Source organism: Monodelphis domestica, chromosome 1, assembly GCF_027887165.1.
Source record: "Monodelphis domestica isolate mMonDom1 chromosome 1, mMonDom1.pri, whole genome shotgun sequence".
Classification (NCBI taxonomy): domain Eukaryota; kingdom Metazoa; phylum Chordata; class Mammalia; order Didelphimorphia; family Didelphidae; genus Monodelphis; species Monodelphis domestica.
Window position 1 is genome coordinate 597,998,855 of NC_077227.1, and position 19,806 is coordinate 598,018,660.

Genomic DNA, 19,806 nt, shown 5'->3' on the forward strand with positions numbered 1-19,806 from the left:
CACCTGATTAGTGAGATGCCAAGCCATAGGAGAAAACTGCAGAAGATTTGTCAGTATACTCTCAAATGGCTGATAAACTTCACATTTTGGAGGAAAAGAAATCTAAGCTACATAACCTGATTTACTTACAGAATACCTCCCTTTAGGTTAAAATGGAAGGCAGCATGGGGAGGGCAGAGAGTAGGGTAATGATGCAGATAATTTGTTGCTACTGCTATGACAGTGTAACTTCGGACTCTGGAGTATGAGTAGTGCTTAAGAAGCTTTTTTTACCTTGAGCATTTTCTTTATTCTCTTTAGATCAGTTACTTTAAGCTAACAATTATTTGTGATATTCAACTATACGAGAACTGTGATACAGTGGAAAGAACCAATGATTTGGAGACAAAATATCATTGTTTGATTCCTGCTTCAGTCAGATCTTGGGACAAGTCACAAAACCCCCTAGATCTCAGGGTAATGGGCACTAGACTGCTATGAATCATACCATTGTTCTATCCTTATGTTAAACCCTCTTGCATCTCTTTCTTTGGGTGTGTCTATTCAGTTTTGTTCAGTACAATTAAAGAAAGGAGTAATTATAGAGAATGTCCAGGTAGGAACAAGTAAAATAAACATGAGGTAGGAGACCTTTCTAAGGAGAGTATTTTTTTAATGGTTAGGTGTTTCAGTTTATACAGACAAAATATTAGGAAGGAAACATAACTGAAAATCTCAGAATAGCAAAAAAAAGAATCTCTTTAAGGTTTGAAAGAAATAATTTTAGTAGAAAAAGGAAGTTCTGTTTTATTCATCAGATAGAAAACCTGATGAACTCACTTACCAAGAAGTAGCATGGGCTGAAAATATACATAAGTACAATAAACATTAACAATTCATTAATGAAAATTAGGAGTATTTATGGAATATTAGGGAATTGGGAACATTAGATCCCTAATCTCACATCATTGAAGTTGACATCATTGAAGGTAATTAATTATTCCCTCCACATGTGTTCCCTTAGGGTCCCAGCAAAGATAGCCTCCTGGTTTGGATGGACAGTTGACTTCTCTTACCCATTCAGGCTTGTAGTCATTATTTAAGGTTTTTTTTAATCCATTAATGTTAATTTTTAACGTATCCAATTCTGCACCAAGTTCTGCTAACTCCTAATAAAAAATTTTAAAAATCAATGGGCATCCCAGAGGGTCCTAAAAGACTGTCTACCTTTTGATCCAGCCATACCATTGCTGGAATTATACCCCAAAGACTTATACAAAAATATTTATAGCCGCACTCATTGTGGTGGCAAAAAAATTGGAAAATGAGGGGGTGCTCTTCAATTGGGGAATGACTGAACAAATTGTGGTATCTGTTGGTGATGGAATACTATTGTGCTCAAAGGGATAATGAACTGGAGGAGGAATTCCATGTGAACTGGAACAACCTCCAGGAAGTGATACAGAGCAAAAGGAACAGAACCAGGAGAACATACACAGAGACGGATACACTGGCACAATTGAATGTAATGGACTTATCTACTGGCAGCAATACAATAATCCAGGACAATTCTTAGGGCTTTATGAGAAAGAATGCTATCCACATCCAGAGAAAGAACCATGAGAGTAGAAACACAGAAGAAAAACAACTGCTTGATCACATGGGTCAATGGGGACATGATTGTGGATGTAGACTCTAAGTGATCACCCTAATGCAAATATTAACAATTTGGAAATAGGTTTTGATCAGTGACACATGTAAAACCCAGTGGAATTGCTCATTGGCTACTGGGGGAAAAGGGGGATGACAGAAAGGAAGGGAAAGAAGATGAATCATGTAACCATGGGGGGAAATTATAATCAATTAAATTAAAACTGTCCATATAAAAATAAAAAATCAATGGGCATCAGAGCCATTTCATAGTTTGCAAATGTCTTGACTATTAGTATGTTTTTACCTTGAAGAGTTCCCCAGTCTTTAGCTTCCTGTAGAAATGATCCTCTTAGAATTCCTTTCTTGTTTTCTAAATAAACTTCTTGTAAGTCGGGGATACAAAATACAGAGAGCATATTAGATTAGACCTTTAGTAACACAAAAAATAAGGGATCACCTGGCTATTCTAGAGATTAACCAAAATTTATTATTTTCAGATTTATTTTTGCACTTTTCCCATGGAATTTTAGAGCTGGAAGGAATATTGTGGATTATTTAGTCCAACTTTGCTAAGAAAAATGAAATCCATAGAAGGGATGAAGTTACTTATGAGCATTGGGAAGTTAGAGCAAATAAAAGGATAATCTGAGTTTTGGTTAACTTGGTATAAAAAATGTCACCAAATTTATATGCCACAGAAATGGTGACAGTGATGGTGGGCAACAAAATTCAACTGCAATCAAATATTAAGAGATAATATTTTATTTATCCCTCCTTTTTTTAAACACATAGGCTTCTTATGGAAGAATTGGTGAATTTCATTGAACGGGTGCCAAAGGCTCAGTCTGCCTCCTTGTGGAAGAATAAAGAAGTGCAGAGGTAAGAAATAGCATCGGTTTTTCATATGATAATTGCTCATTCAGTTCAATAGATATTTATTAGGCAATTACTGTGTGTACTATGTGTAAAGAACTTTGTTAGGTACTAGGAACAAAAAAAAAGCAGTTCCTGCCCAAAAGATATTACATTATCATCATAATAACAATCATTCATATTCAGTTAATTCCTTTGTCTCGGTTATTTTGTGCTTTGCATGATACATATTGTTTTTTTCTCATTTAATTTTCATGATATTATAAGATACAGAGTACATTATCCCCATTTCACAACTGAGAAAGTGAAATCCCAGAGAAATTGAGTTGGCCAAAGCAGGAATTAAAACAAGTCAACTCTTAGTGTGATACATCTTCTAATCTGACCACCCACATTGCCCTCACCTGCCTGTCCAATTACTACTTTCTCTTCACTTTCTTTCCATTTAGTGATCTTTTCTACACACTCAGATTACTATTCTCACTCTCTGTCCTGTCTTCCCTTTAGAACATGTATTGACTTTGGAAGTGAATCTGGACATTTTCAAATTTTTCTTTCTCTGTGGACCTTGGGTATGGCACAGCTGGGAAGATGATCCAGTCATTCACAAGGGAAAGATGGAAAGAGGGTCAGCAGCAGCCCTTGTGGCACAAGATATGTGTGTGTGTGTGTGTGTATGTGTGAGTGTGTGTGTGTGTGTGTGTGTGTGTGTGTGTGTGTGTGTGTGTGTGTGTGTGTGTATAAAGCACATAGCTCTGGCACTTAGGGTACGAAGTCATCTAACATCTCTGAGCCTCAGTTTCTTCTTTTATCTTTTTTACAGGGTTTTTTAATAGGAAAGTATTTTTAAAATATGAGTAGTTATTATTGCTAATTTTGAAGACTGGAGGAAGGAGGATGTGGGGAGGCATGGAATTGAGAGAGTTACAGGTTCCAATTCTACTTCTAGAACTTGGTTATGTGATTATAGACAAGTCAGTTAAATTCTGTAAACTGCAGTTTCTTATTATGTTAAAATGATAACATAATCACAGTAAATGATAAAAAAAATCAGATAACATGTTGAGAGTATCTTACCAATCTTAAATGCCTATTGTTATTCTTATTGAGAGATAACATAGAAGATAGAATTTGGAGGCAGAATAACTAGCTATGTCCTAACTTTTACATATTCTATATATGTGACCATAGCCAAGTCACTTTATCTCTCAGTGCCCCATACAACTCACTAAGACTATAAATTAGAGATAAGTGGCTATCTGAATTAAGGTAGAAAATTTTCACTTTTGGAACAATGTACCCTGATAAATTCACAGATCTCAGTGGAAGAACTTTATTTCTTCTTTTTATTGTTATTAGTAGACCTCTCTTCAGGCTTCTTTGCCTCATCCATATAATGCCTTCTAACCATAGGTGCCCCACAAGATTCTGTCTTGGGCCCTCTTCTCTCCCTCTATTAATACTTCACATTGTATCTTATCAGCTACCATGGGTGCAATTATTGTGTCTGCTGATAATACTCAAATCAATCTTTCTTGCTCTAACCTCTCTGCTGACCTCCAGTTTTGTATCTCCAGCTGACTTTCACATATCTTGAATTGGATGTTCAATACACATCTTAAACTCAACATATCCAGAACAGAACTCATTATCTTACTCCCTAAACTGTGCCCCACCCCCACCACCTTCCCTATTACTGTGGAGGTTAACACTAATCTCCCTGTCCCTCAGCCTCGAAATCTAGTAGTCATCCTATATTCTTCACTATATTTCTTTCCCCTTCCCCCCAAATCCAAGCTGTCACCAAAGCCTGCTCATTTCACTTTTGCAACATTTCCCCAATACACCCTTTTCTCTCTTCCAACACTGGCCCCCTCCTTGTACAGACTCTAATCACCTCATGTTTTTACTATTACAATAGCCTTCTGGTGAGTCTGCCTGCTTCAAGCCTCTCCCCACTCCAGTCTCTCCTCCATTCAGCAGTCAGTGATTTTCCCAAAACACAGGTCCAATCTCCTACTCGGTAAACTCTCGTGGCTTCTAATGCTTATGTGTTCTGTTTGGTATTCAAAGGTCTTCATAACTTACCCCCCCCCCCAACCTTTCCCATCTTCTTATACCCCATTCTCTAATGCATACTTTTCCATCCAGTGACTCTGACCTTCTGACTGTTCCATGAATAAGACACTCCATCTCATGGTTCCAGTCCTTTTCTCTGCCTGTCCCCCAGGTGTGGAATATTCTCCTTCCTCTACTCTGACTACTGACCTCCCTGTCCTCCTTTAAGCCCCATCTAAAATCCCACTTTCTACAACAAACCCTCCCCATCCCCTCTAAATTCTGGTGCCTTCTTTTTTTTTTAATTATTTTTAGGGGCAAATGTGACAACTGAGTATCCTGTACTAGTATCTTACATATTTATTCTTGTGGGCATGTTTCTCTGCCTGCCTTTTTTTACACTCAACCTCATATTACTCTCTTTAAATTTAATATCCTTCATGTTATTTTACCATGATTAATTTTGGAACCAAAAGAAAAAAAATTGTATTGTGAAGTCAGTACTTCCTGACTTCTGAGCCTTAAACCCTGGAGTAAGTCTCAGGAAATCCCAAATTCTAATTCTGTCTTTTTCCTTTGTGACTGTGGGCTAGGCCCCATCCATCAAATATAAAATCACTAGTTTAGAAAGGAAATGTGCCAAACACTGACCATGAAGGAAGAATAAATCAACTATTTTTTTCAAGTGATTTGAGAAAAATCCTTTCAAAAGTTATTGAAAGTAAAGGTGATAATTTTAGACTTGCATTTTTTGGTGGCCAGAAGCCACAGACTAGGAAAAACAAGTTTGACTGAGCAGCAAAGGAATAGCATGCTCAAATTTTGAATTGTGTTAAAGCCAAAAGTCCCTGTGCTTCCATGCAAGGATTCTTCAAAAGAGTTTTACTCAGACCTATGCTCTTGACACACAGGAAAATTAAACTTGTGAAATCTTTTTGTTATTGTTGTTATTAGGGAATATAATGAGTCTTTCAACCACAGGGTAGGAAAAAGCTAGAAAGGCAAGGCTGGAGAGCATAAAAAAGAAAAAACAGGCAATAGATATCCACCCCTCTTCCTATCCTATCTTTAGCTCTTTGCAAGAGAATTTAGACCTAGTGATAGTCCAAGCAGTAGCATTTCATTTAAAAACAAAACAAAACCATCTTTTTTAGGCAATTCCTCATCCAAACCTTTAGAGTCCATGCTTTGTCTATTCCAGATCATCAGGTGTCTCTTAATTCTTTATGTTGTTTTCAATTTGGGGAAGAAGAGGATGACATAGAACTGCCTAAGAGACAGTGAATTCTTGCAGTGCTTAAATTCACAAATCCTGACTCTCACAGTCTTTGTTCACTGTATTTAAAGGGTGAAACTTGAGCTCCTTGGATAAGTGATGCTTACTTTAAGAGACCAGGAAGATGACCTAGGCCTATCTCCATCCATGTCTCCATCCATAAATAAAAGATGAGCATGCCACTAATAGATGATAACATAGACTTCTTAGCAATCTTCCAGAATTCTAAAGTTAACACTTTTCCTTTTTCTATCTCTGCTATATTCCCTGTCTTCAAGAAGAATTTCAAACTATGTACATATATGTGTGTGTTTGGCACAAGTAAAAACCTTTATATATTAGTAGACATTTTTTCTATCTGTAAACGAACAGATAAACCCTACCAAAATTTACAGAATTATTTAAGACTAGTAAAAACAAATAAACAAAAAAGTTGGACCCTTGGAATGAGGATTTAGAGTAATGGAAATGTCAAATTACCTCTGTCTTAAAAGGCAAACTTTAAAAAAAAAATCGATGTCTTTGAAAGAGAGAAACATTCGTTTGCAAAAAGGGGGCTTGTTTATTATTCTTAGCTCTTTTCCTTCCAGAACAGATTTTTGTTTTGAGGGTAAATCATTTCGGTGGAATAAGATTGGATTTTTTAAAAGTAATCTCCTGAAATCTTAGAGAAGAGGAGAAAACAGTCCAAGGAAATTGTTTCCTAGTATATGAATGTGATTGACAGAGGGGTCATAGATTTAGACTGGAAGAGATCTTTATATCATTTAAGCTAAAGATTTGCCTGTTCTGTAATTAGAATGGTTAAAACTTCTTGGGGAATCAGAATTTAATCTTATGTTATAATGGACTAAGTAAATTTATCTAAGAAGTGTTTATGCAGAAGGATTTCAAATTTCCCTTGTATTACATCCCTGATAGGGTGTTGTAATAGAAAAAGCTTTAAATTTGGGCCAGGATTAATGAGGTCCGTCCAGCGGCCTCTCAGAATCCAAGGTCTCTGCCCAGATGTGACGACCCAATCAGAATAAGGAGATGAGAAACACCGTGTATTCAACCCACATATGCAGGCATCACACACAGTGATCTGCTCTAATACTTGCTTCTTTTATTATATAGATTTTTTGGTACATGCTTCTTTGACACGTAATCAATCTTCTACGTATGTGACATCCTACATTTTGATTGGATATTATCAAATCACCTAAACAACACTCTTGTGATGTTACTACAACAAAGAATTCTGTGATCATTTACTAGGTTTTACAACACTCTGTGATAGATATGATTAATGTGAATAAAGTCATTTGTAGGTTAGTACCCCTTGACCTGATGAGAGGATCATTGTGCTTTTGGTCAGCTTTCACTATCAATCACAATTGCTTGGGAGATGAATAACAAAACATCTTCGTATCTAGGTGTGAGGACTTAAAGCAGACCACTTTTGGAGTTTTCCTCAATTTATAAGTTCTGTTTTTCTTGTGTTACTTTGAAGTGCCTAGCAATGCTGCTTGGCTTCTGTTCATCAATAAATTCATTGGAGTGTAATAACTGTAGGGAAAGATTTATTATAGTACTCAAGCTTTTGGCCAGTGTTTATTGTAAGGCCTTATGCTTATGTAAGGCGTGTCTTATGCTTGAGAAATGAGGGATTATGTGCAATAATCTTTGGGCTTTGATTCTTTAATTGCAATATTTTGGGGGTACTAATCTAGGGGGATTAAAGTGGGGTATATGTTTATTGATCCTATAAGTATTTGCTTTCATATTATTTCTCCTATATTGGGGAGAGAATAATAATCATAGCAAGTCCATTAGTGGGGGAAGTTGAGGAGAGAAGTCACAGAGGGGGATCAGTGGGGACCTCAATTTCTGGGGGCTGCTTTGCAGACCCCATTTCCTCAGACTGTGACCTTGTCAGCCAGTCAGGGTATGATGGCCCCCAGCACAGGAAACCTTGAGAAAATCACCTAATGTCTCTGAACTTATTCCCAGCTTCTCAAGTTTCTTGTGGGGACAGCATTTTGCAAATGTTACACTGTAATGCCAACCCTTAATTTCCATACTCTCGTGGACTTTCCTCTTGAAAGGTGCATGCTTAGACTCTGCCTTTGAGGAGTCCTGGCAAGAGCAAGGCTCCTTTCCCAATAGCTTAAGTTATAAATGAGAAGTTCATCAGCCAAACATAAGAGTAAATTAAAGTATTTGAATTCATAGATTACAGAAACTGGACAAATTTCCCTAAATCACTAGAAATTGGTGTGTATTACCATTTGATTTAGTCTAAGTTTAATATACAAAAAACTATTCCTCTTTCACTTTTGACAGCTCTATGGCTTCTTACCTCAGTTGATGCCACTTTTATGAGATTTATTTAGAAGAAGTTAGCCATTTCTCTTCTCTATTCTGACATTACAGTTCACTCTTCTCATCCTACCCTGACAACTAATTTTCAAAAGGCACAGTTTGGGGGAGGGGGAAGGTGGGAGAAGGAAAGAGAAACCCTTGTAATATAAAAATTAACTCGCCTCAATCCAAAGTAGAAAAATGTAGAAAAATTGTGTTATCTCCATATGGAAAAGCAAAACAAAACTAGTTAGATAGAGAACATCATTCTTTATCCTGGTCTAGGACCTTCTCACAAGACTATGGCATAATCTTTTACAAATATTAAAGAATTTTTTTATTTCCATGTGAGTTGCAGTCATTTCCAATTAGTTGGTCTAGAAATATCATTATAAGCCTGTACATTTTAAGAAAAAAGTTATTATAGTTTGGATTTCTCTGCTTTAGTGAAGTGGTAGCACACAAAAATAATAGCAGTTATATGGCACCTTAAAGTCTTTAACGTGTTAAATCATTTGATCATCCTAACAACTCAGTGAAGCAGGTGCCATTATTATCTCTATTTTACAAATGAAGAAATTGAGACAAAGAGATTAAATGACTTACTCAGGGAAGAAATAAGAATTTATTAAGCACTTCCTGTGTTCTTGGCCTTGTGCTATGAGCTTTACAAATATCATCTCATTTGATCCTCACAACAACTTTGTAAAAGCATTATTATCTCCATTGTACAGTTGAGCAGACAGAGGCTCTAATGGCTTGCCCAAAGTCACCCAGCTAGTAAGTATCTGAGGCAGGAATTGAACTCTGTTGTTCCAGACTCATTCCATGCTCTATCTATTGTGCCACCGCGCTGCCCTAAGGCTTATTCTAGAAATATGTCAGGACTTAACAATGAGAACAGTCCTGCCAATATAACACCCTCCTCCCCATATTCATACATACACATGCACACATCTTGCAAGAATTTCTGTAAGGGGACAGTGAGGTGACTCAGTGGATAGAGAGCCAGGCCTGGAGTTGGGAGGTCCTGGGTTCAAATCTGGACTCAGACACTTACTAACTCTGTAACCTTGAGCAAGTCATTTAACTCCAATTATCTAGCCTTTACCACTCTTCTGCTTTGAAATTGATACTTAACCATTCTAAGAGAAGATAAAAGTTTAAAAAAAGAAAGAGTAAATTTCTATAAGGAATTTCTACTGCAGTCATAGACTTTAATGGGATACTTATATGGCACTAATACTGACCCAGGAAGTATATATTTTTTCTTAAATAAGGCTTTTATCATGATATGCAGTTATATGTGGTTGAATAGCCTTCGATTAGAAGCTAAACTCCCTGGTTTCTAATCCTAAGGCTACCATCAATGAGGCAAATCACCTAGCCTTTCCATACTTTGGCTTCATTTTCAAAATAAAAATCTAGATAATCTATAAGGTTCTTGGAAGTTCTAAAATTGTGTAAACTGGTTGGTCAGTAAGTATTAAGTGCCTACCATGTGCACTGTGCTAAGCACTAGAGATGCAAGGAAAGACAAAAGGCAGATCCAACTCTCAAGGAGCTCAGTCTAATGGAGGAGACAACGTGCAATCTCTGTACAGGAGAAATTGAAAACGATCAATAGAAGATATATAGTAGAATTAAGAATCAATAATAAAAGCTTCTTGTAAAAGATTGGATTTTAGCTAGGATTTGGAATCCAGAGAAACCAGGAGGCAGAGATGAGGAGGGAGAATTCCAGACTTAAGAGACAGCCAGTGGAAATGCCCAGAGTCTGTAATAGAGGCCTTGCATCAGGAACCCCAAGCAGGACACTGTCACTGGATTACATGGCAGAATGTAAAGCTCAGCTCTAGACATATTGAGTTTAAGATGTCTACAGGACATCCAATTTAGGAGACTAATAAGTAGTTGGAGATGTGAGAATGGAGATCAACAGAGAGGTTAGGGCTTGGTAATTAGATTTGAAAGTCATCAACATAGAGATAATAATTGAATCCATAGATGATGAAATTTCCAAGTGAAATAATACAGAGGAAGAAGGGCAGAAGGCCCCAGAAAGCACACAGAAGAAGGTCCAGCAAAGGAGACCAAGAAAGAATATAAGAGGAGACCCAAGAGAGGATGGTGTCAGGAAAACCTAAAGAGAAGAGAACATCAAGCAGAGGATTATCAGCAATTGCAAAGGCTTCAGAGAGCATGAAGGATGACGATTGAGAAAAGGCCATTGCTGGGGAAGATGAACAGGTCACATAAAAATTTTTATGGAAAGGAAATCATAGACATGTATAGGCCACAGGGAAACAACTAGAAGCCAAGGATAGATTGTAGATGAGTGAAGAGAATAGAGATGATAAAGACAGCAATTTTTTGGAGAAGACAGGATGGAATGGGATTATTTGTGCAAGTAGAAGAGCTTCCTTTGGCAAAGAGAGGGTTCACCTCTTCATGTGAAACAAGAGTGAACATGTGTTAAGCACCTACTGTGCTCCAGGCCCTATGCTAAGGACTTTACAAATATTATCTCACTTGATGCTCACAAGAATCCAGAGGGGTCTGTACTACTATTATCACCATTTTACAGGTAAGGAAAAAGAAACATACAGAAGTTATGACTTTGCTAGTGTCAGAGGTTAGATCTGAACCCAGATTTTCTTGACTTCAGGACCAGTATGCCACCTTGTTACAATTCCTAAGTTAAAAATAGTTACAGATGGACTTCTGGTTAAGATGGCGGCTTAGAGAAAGCTAAAGCTCAGATCTCCGGAAAACCCTTCCCGACCAATCTCAAACGATAAGCTCCTAAGGCGCCGAAACGATCAACAGCACAGACCCTGGGAACCCTCCTCCTGGACCTGGACCCGGTTCAAAAGGTACGGCTCCCCTTAAAAGCCAGAACCCGAGATCACTCGGACCTCAGGGGTAGGAGCGCAGAGTCCAAGGCTCCCGGAAGCCGCAGCCCGGCCGGCTCAGAGAGCAGGGTCCTCGGAAACAACAACCCTCAGGGCCTTCTACAGTCCCGGTGAAAGTTACTGCCTGGGGCTTCCGCTGCAGAGAGCTGGTCAAAACAACAGCAACCCTCAGGGCGGGCAAGACAGCCTCACGGGCTGGATCCTGCTATCCAAGTCTCAGTGAAAGTCTGTGCTCTCGGAGCTTGGGGAAGCGGCAGCCCATCCCCCCGCAGGCCGACGAAACAGCCTCACGGCCAGCGATTCTGAAGGCAACTTCCGGAAAGCGAGCCGGGGGAAGAGTGTGGCCTCGTGGTCCGACCCTTCCATTCCAGTTCCAGTGAGGCATATTCAGTTTAACCCAGGGAAAGCCCATAGAACTATCTGCCCAGGACTGCCTCTGAACACCAGAAAGAGACAAGAAAAACTAATCCTCCACATTCAGAGATGACAAACTCCACAGAACCACAGAAGCCCCAAAATACCAAGAAAAATAAGAAGAAAGGGGCGACTTTGGACACATTCTATGGAGCCAAAATACAAAATACAGAGCAGACAGAAGATAATATAAAAGAAAATGCTCCAAAACCTTCCAAAGGAAATGGAAACTCTCCACAAACCTATGAAGAATTTGAATCAGAAATGACCAAAAAGATGGAAGCCTTCTGGGAGGAAAAGTTGGAAATAATGCAAAAGAAATTCACGCATCTACAAAACCAGTTTGACCAAACTGTAAAAGAAAACCAGGCTTTAAAGGCCAGAATCAGGCAGCTGGAAGACAACGATCGTGTAAAAGAGCAAGAATCAATAAAGCAAAGCCAAAATACCAAGAAATTAGAAGAGAACATAAAATATCTCACCGACAAGGTGATAGATCTGGAAAATAGGGGGAGAAGGGATAATTTAAGAATAATTGGACTCCCAGATAAGCCAGAAATAAACACCAAACTGGACATGGTGATACAAGATATAATCAAAGAAAATTGCCCAGAGATTCTAGAACAAGGGGGCAATACAGCCACTGACAGAGCTCACAGAACACCTTCTACACTAAACCCCCAAAAGACAACTCCCAGGAATGTAATTGCCAAATTCCAAAGCTATCAAACAAAAGAAAAAATCCTACAGGAAGCCAGAAAAAGACAATTTAGATATAAAGGAATGCCAATCAGGGTCACCCAAGACCTTGCAAGTTCTACTCTGAATGATCGTAAGGCATGGAACATGATCTTCAGAAAGGCAAGAGAGCTGGGTCTCCAACCAAGAATCAGCTACCCAGCAAAACTGACTATATACTTCCAAGGGAAAGTATGGGCATTCAACAAAATAGAAGACTTCCAACTTTTTGCAAAGAAAAGACCAGAGCTCTGTGGAAAGTTTGATACCGAAAATCAAAGAGCAAGGAATACCTGAAAAGGTAAATATTAAGGAAAGGGGAAAATGTTATCTTCTTCTTTTACTCAAACTCTCTTCTATAAGGACTACATTTATATCAACCTATGTATACTAACATGTGGGGAAAATGTAATGTATAAATAGGGGGTAAAGAAAGACCAAATAGAATAATCATTCTCACACAAAGATTCACATGGGAAGGGGAGGGGAAGAAAACTCCTATAAGAAGGAGAGGAAGAGAGGGGGGGGGGGTTACTTAAACCTCAATCTCAGGGAAATCAGCTCTGAGAGGGAAAAACCTCCAGATCCATTGGGATCTTGAATTCTATCTTACCCAACAAGGGTAAGGAGAAGGGAAAACCAAGGGGGGGAGGGGGAGAGGGAGAACAAAAAGGGAGGGTAAGAGAGGGGGGAGGGGGAGGGAACAAAAAGGGAGGGACTAAAAAGGGAAACATCAAGGGAGGGGACAAGGGGGACTGTTTCAAAGTAAATCACTGGACTAAAAGGTAGAGCCGAAGAAGAAAAGGTTAGAATTAGGGAAGGCAATCAAAATGCCAGGGAGTCCACAAATGACAATCATAACTTTGAACGTGAATGGGATGAACTCACCCATAAAACGTAGACGAATAGCAGAATGGATTAGAATCCAAAACCCTACCATATGTTGTCTTCAAGAAACACACATGAGGCGGGTTGACACCCACAAGGTCAGAATTAAAGGATGGAGTAAGACCTTCTGGGCTTCAACTGATAGAAAGAAGGCAGGAGTGGTAATCATGATATCTGATAAAGCCAATGCAAAAATAGACCTGATCAAAAGGGATAGGGAAGGTAATTATATTTTGTTAAAAGGGACTATAGACAATGAGGAAATATCATTAATCAATATGTATGCACCAAATAATATAGCACCCAAATTTCTAATGGAGAAACTAGGAGAATTGAAGGAAGAAATAGACAATAAAACCATACTAGTGGGAGACTTAAACCAACCATTATCAAATTTAGATAAATCAAATCAAAAAATAAATAAGAAAGAGGTAAAAGAAGTGAATGAAATCTTAGAAAAATTAGAATTAATAGACATATGGAGAAAAATAAATAGGGATAAAAAGGAATACACCTTCTTCTCAGCACCACATGGCACATTCACAAAAATTGACCATACATTAGGTCACAGAAACATAGCACACAAATGCAGAAAAGCAGAAATAATGAATGCAGCCTTCTCAGATCACAAGGCAATAAAAATAATGATTAGTAATGGTACATGGAAAACCAAATCTAAAACCAATTGGAAATTAAACAATATGATACTCCAAAACCGTTTAGTTAAAGAAGAAATCATAGAAACAATTAATAATTTCATCGAGGAAAATGACAATGGCGAAACATCCTTCCAAACCTTTTGGGATGCAGCCAAAGCGGTAATCAGAGGTAAATTCATATCCCTGAATGCTTATATTAACAAACAAGGGAGAGCAGAGATCAATCAATTGGAAATGCAAATGAAAAAACTGGAAAGCGATCAAATTAAAAACCCCCAGCAGAAAACCAAATTAGAAATCCTAAAAATTAAGGGAGAAATTAATAAAATCGAAAGTGATAGAACTATTGATTTAATAAATGAGACAAGAAGCTGGTACTTTGAAAAAACAAACAAAATAGACAAGGTACTGGTCAATCTAGTTAAAAAAAGGAAGGAAGAAAAGCAAATTCACAGCATTAAAGATGAAAAGGGGGACAGCACCTCCAATGAGGAGGAAATTAAGGCAATCATTAGAAATTACTTTGCCCAATTATATGGCAATAAATACACCAATTTAGGAGAAATGGATGAATATATACAAAAATACAAACTGCCTAGACTAACAGAAGAGGAAATAGAATTCCTAAATAATCCCATATCAGAAATTGAAATCCAACAAGCCATCAAAGAACTTCCTAAGAAAAAGTCCCCAGGGCCTGATGGATTCACCTGTGAATTCTATCAAACATTCAGAGAACAGTTAATCCCAATACTATACAAACTATTTGACATAATAAGCAAAGAGGGAGTTCTACCAAACTCCTTTTACGACACAAACATGGTACTGATTCCAAAACCAGGCAGGTCAAAAACAGAGAAAGAAAACTATAGGCCAATCTCCCTAATGAATATAGATGCAAAAATCTTAAATAGGATACTAGCAAAAAGACTCCAGCAAGTGATCAGAAGGATCATTCACCATGATCAAGTAGGATTCATACCAGGGATGCAGGGCTGGTTCAACATTAGGAAAACCATCCACATAATTGACCACATCAACAAGCAAACTAGCAAGAATCACATGATTATTTCAATAGATGCAGAAAAAGCCTTTGATAAAATACAACACCCATTCCTATTAAAAACACTAGAAAGCATAGGAATAGAAGGGTCATTCCTAAAAATAATAAACAGTATATATCTAAAACCAACAGCTAATATCATCTGCAATGGGGATAAACTAGATGCATTCCCAATAAGATCAGGAGTGAAACAAGGATGCCCATTATCACCTCTACTATTTGACATTGTACTAGAAACACTAGCAGTAGCAATTAGAGAAGATAAAGGAATTGAAGGCATCAAAATAGGCAAGGAGGAGACCAAGTTATCACTCTTTGCGGATGACATGATGGTCTACTTAAAGAATCCTAGAGATTCAACCAAAAAGCTAATTGAAATAATCAACAACTTTAGCAAAGTTGCAGGATACAAAATAAACCCACATAAATCATCAGCTTTTCTATATATCTCCAACACAGCTCAGCAGCAAGAACTAGAAAGAGAAATCCCATTCAAAATCACCTTAGACAAAATAAAATACCTAGGAATCTACCTCCCAAGACAAACACAGGAACTATATGAACACAACTACAAAACACTCGCCACACAACTAAAACTAGACTTGAACAAATGGAAAAACATTAACTGCTCATGTATAGGACGAGCCAATATAATAAAAATGACCATCCTACCCAAACTTATTTATCTATTTAGTGCCATACCCATTGAACTACCAAAATACTTCTTCACTGATTTAGAAAAAACCATAACAAAGTTCATTTGGAAGAACAAAAGATCAAGGATATCCAGGGAAATAATGAAAAAAAACACATATGATGGGGGCCTTGCAGTCCCTGACCTAAAACTATATTACAAAGCAGCAGTCATCAAAACAATTTGGTACTGGCTAAGAAATAGAAAGGAAGATCAGTGGAATAGACTGGGGGAAAGCGACCTCAGCAAGACAGTATACGATAAACCCAAAGATCCCAGCTTTTGGGACAAAAATCCACTATTTCATAAAAACTGCTGGGAAAATTGGAAGACAGTGTGGGAGAGACTAGGAATAGATCAACACCTCACACCCTACACCAAGATAAATTCAAAATGGGTGAGTGACTTAAACATAAAGAAGGAAACCATAAGTAAATTGGGTAAACACAGAATAGTATACATGTCAGACCTTTGGGAGGGGAAAGGCTTTAAAACCAAGCAAGATATAGAAAGAATCACAAAATGTAAAATAAATAATTTTGACTACATCAAACTAAAAAGCTTTTGTACAAACAAAACCAATATAACTAAAATCAGAAGGGAAACAACAAATTGGGAAAAAATCTTCATAGAAACCTCTGACAAAGGTTTAATTACTCATATTTATAAAGAGCTAAATCAATTGTACACAAAATCAAGCCATTCTCCAATTGATAAATGGGCAAGGGAAATGGATAGGCAGTTCTCAGATAAAGAAATCAAAACTATTAACAAGCACATGAAGAAGTGTTCTACATCTCTTATAATCAGAGAGATGCAAATCAAAACAACTCTGAGGTATCACCTCACACCTAGCAGATTGGCTAACATAACAGCAAAGGAAAGTAATGAATGCTGGAGGGGATGTGGCAAAGTAGGGACATTAATTCATTGCTGGTGGAGCTGTGAACTGATCCAACCATTCTGGAGGGCAATTTGGAACTATGCCCAAAGGGCGACAAAAGAATATCTACCCTTTGACCCAGCCATAGCACTGCTGGGTCTGTACCCCAAAGAGATAATGGACACAAAGACTTGTACAAAAATATTCATAGCTGCGCTCTTTGTGGTGGCCCAAAACTGGAAAATGAGGGGATGCCCATCAATTGGGGAATGGCTGAACAAACTGTGGTATATGTTGGTGATGGAGTACTATTGCGCTAAAAGGAATAATAAAGTGGAGAAGTTCCATGGAGACTGGAACAACCTCCAGGAAGTGATGCAGAGCGAGAGGAGCAGAACCAGGAGAACATTGTACACAGAGACAAACACACTGTGGTATCATCGAACGTAATGGACTTCTCCATTAGTGGTGGTGTAATGTCCCTGAACAACTTGCAGGGACCCAGGAGAAAAAAACACCATTCATAAGCAAAGGATAAACTATGGGAGTGGAAACACCGAGAAAAAGCAACTGCCTGAATACAAAGATTGAGGGGACATGACAGAGGATAGACTCTAAATGAACACTCTAATGCAAATACTATCAACAAAGCAATGGGTTCAAATCAAGAAAACATCTAATGCCCAGTGGACTTACGAGTCGGCTATGGGGGGTTGGGGGGGGAGGAAAAGAAAATGATCTATGTCTTTAACGAATAATGCTTGGAAATGACCAAATAAAATATATTTAAAAAAAAAAAATAGTTACAGATGCACAAATCCTTTATGGGATTGTTTTTGTGTCAATTCCTCAGTTAATTTGTAAGTTCCTTCAGGACAGAAACTTTCTATCCTTCTAAGAAATATAAAAGACTATATCCATTTACTAGTTATTTATTAATATATGAGTAATTATAGTAGCACTCTATATAAATACACTTAACTAGTAAATTGGTAAATCTGACCAATTATTTATGCAAAAGCGGAAAGGTAAGGGGTTTTAATCCCCATTTTATCAGTTTGCAAACTAAGACAAGGAGAATTGGAATTACTTGGTCTCTATATATACAGTGGATCCCCACAATAGATCCCAGGTCTTTCCCTAGAACAAATTAGAGGTGGCACCTGAGTGGCTCAGTGGATTGAGAGCCAGGCCTAGAGATGGGAAGTCCTAGGTTCAAATCTGACCTAAGATGCTTCCTAGCTGTGTGACCCTGAACAAGTCACTTTAACTCCCATTGCCTAGCCCTATTTCTTATTACTGCTATTACACATTATAAATAGTACTCTTTTTTTGTTCTTTAATCCCAAACTTTCTTGTTTAACAGAGCTCCATTTCAGTTCTGCATCTTATCTATGCCATGAACAGAATCTGTTTCAGTTTTTTTTTTAGCAGAAACAAGAGAAGGCTGTATTCCAAAGAGAGATATTCAGACACCAATGTCATATATTGTATAACAGACTTGGTATATTGCATATTCACAGACTGCTGCCTGCTCCTCTCAAGGATGCAGTGGAAGTTTCAACATGGAGACGGTGCTACACAATGCAAGAAGTGAACTCTGCTCTCAGTAAAATCCAGCTTGTGGGCTATTCTCAGAAAATTGTGAGTGCTAATTTGACTTCAGTGATTTATGAGCAGCTGAAATCCCTAATGTTCTTCCAAAGCTATAAGAATCCTTTAGTTTCCCTTCCTTGAAGCCTCTAATTCCCCAGAGGCCCCACACTGATGCATAAAAAGTGAATTGGTAGAGCACAACTTGACAGCTAGTGGATCATTTGTCACTTTCTCCTACCTTCCAAGGGCAGAACTCAAAGTTATTTGGTAGTGGTTTCCTCTTCCTGTAACTGTTCAGTTTCTTGGTTGCAGTAAAGGAGGAAATGGGATTTTCCTGACCCTAATACTGTTCCCTAGGACCTGCTCCCATTTGATGAGATGAAGAAGAGTATTCCTTCCTCTCTCCTATAGGGCAATGGAGATTTCCTTAGAAATGTTGGAAAAACAAATAAGAAGTATTAAGCATAACAGGAAGTGCTGGAAAAAGCTGTCAGACATGTCTTTGAAGCAGTGACTCAGGTGGCCATGACCTTCCCAAAGCTCTGCCAAGTGTCATTCATTCATTAGATTAGCTATCTAAGTAAGCCCTGAAGCAACAATTGAGTTTTTTATATTTCTTCCATCTATCAAAGGATCATCATTTTCATTTGCTGTGTCATTAGTTAGTCAATATGTGTATGACAGATGGAAATGGGCTAACCCTGAAGGGATGTTTTCATTGTAAATGAGGGGAAATACAGGTGCATATAGTATGATTTTTATCCTCAAAAATAATTATAAGCATTATTTAAAGATGATTTTATGTTGCTTTACAGGAGCTTTTCGGTGCAGTACAAGTGACTCCCCTAAGCTCTGGCTATGCGCTTGGAAGTTCCAACTGGATTATTCAATCCCATTATGAAAAGGTGTCCTATGTTTCTGGCTCCTCCTTGCTTACTACACACCCCCAGGTATTTTCTCTTTCCTTCCTGATAGCTCCATTTTAAAAGTTATTTAACCCAAAAATTAATGACTGAATACAGAGTACCAGCTATATTCTGTGAGCTTTTCTCATCTTCCAGTTGTACTAATGCTTTTTATGAAAGTAAGCTATTCTCGTGTATCAGACTAAAACCAAACTTGAGCAGAGATTCTCACTCAATAGCCAAGTACATTTAGCAAAAGTATGAAAACAAAAATAGTATTTTATCCTAGCCATTTATCATCTTTACAGTATTTATATTTACAAAGGATTTGATATTTATTTTTGTAACTAGAGCTATATAAAGCACAAACTGCATTGCAAATAGGGAACAGAGATATTTAAAAGGAAAAAAGAGATTCCATTACTTTGGGTGGGTCTTCCATGAAGAATTTAAGAAAATCCATGGACAAGAATCAAATAGTATAAAAATGCATAATAGGGTTACCCCAAATAAGTGGGGAAACAGCAAGAGATTACTTTGCTGCTCTTGATGAGTTCACATCATTGGGCACAGATGAATTATATCCAAGAATACTAAAAGAATTGGCAGACATAATTGCTAAGCCACTTTCTGGACTAAAAGAGTGATCATTAATGGTTCGATGCCAATTTGGAAGAAAGAATTAATGGAACATCCCAGGAATCTGCACTTGGCTTAAAGTTATTTAACATTTTTTATAAATGACTTGTATAAAGACATTGATGGCTTATTTATCAACTTTATAGAGGCTGGCAGGCAGCAAGCATTTCTTAAGTTCTTATTGTGTATCAAATGCTGTATTAAGAATTAGAGTAGAAATACTAGCC

General features: G+C 37.8%; 1 protein-coding gene across 4 annotated transcripts in view; it reads left to right on the forward strand.

Moving 5' to 3' along the window:
- The window catches only part of INTS9 (integrator complex subunit 9), a 124,304-nt gene that overhangs the window by 45,578 nt on the left and 58,920 nt on the right, over positions 1–19,806 (forward strand). For all 4 annotated transcript variants that reach the window (XM_016423569.2, XM_007476499.3, XM_007476500.3 and 1 more), the window contains 3 exons: positions 2,425–2,511; positions 17,963–18,083; positions 18,851–18,985. In XM_016423569.2, the coding sequence (XP_016279055.1) occupies positions 2,425–2,511; positions 17,963–18,083; positions 18,851–18,985 (343 nt within the window). The remainder of the gene's footprint in view (positions 1–2,424; positions 2,512–17,962; positions 18,084–18,850; positions 18,986–19,806) is intronic.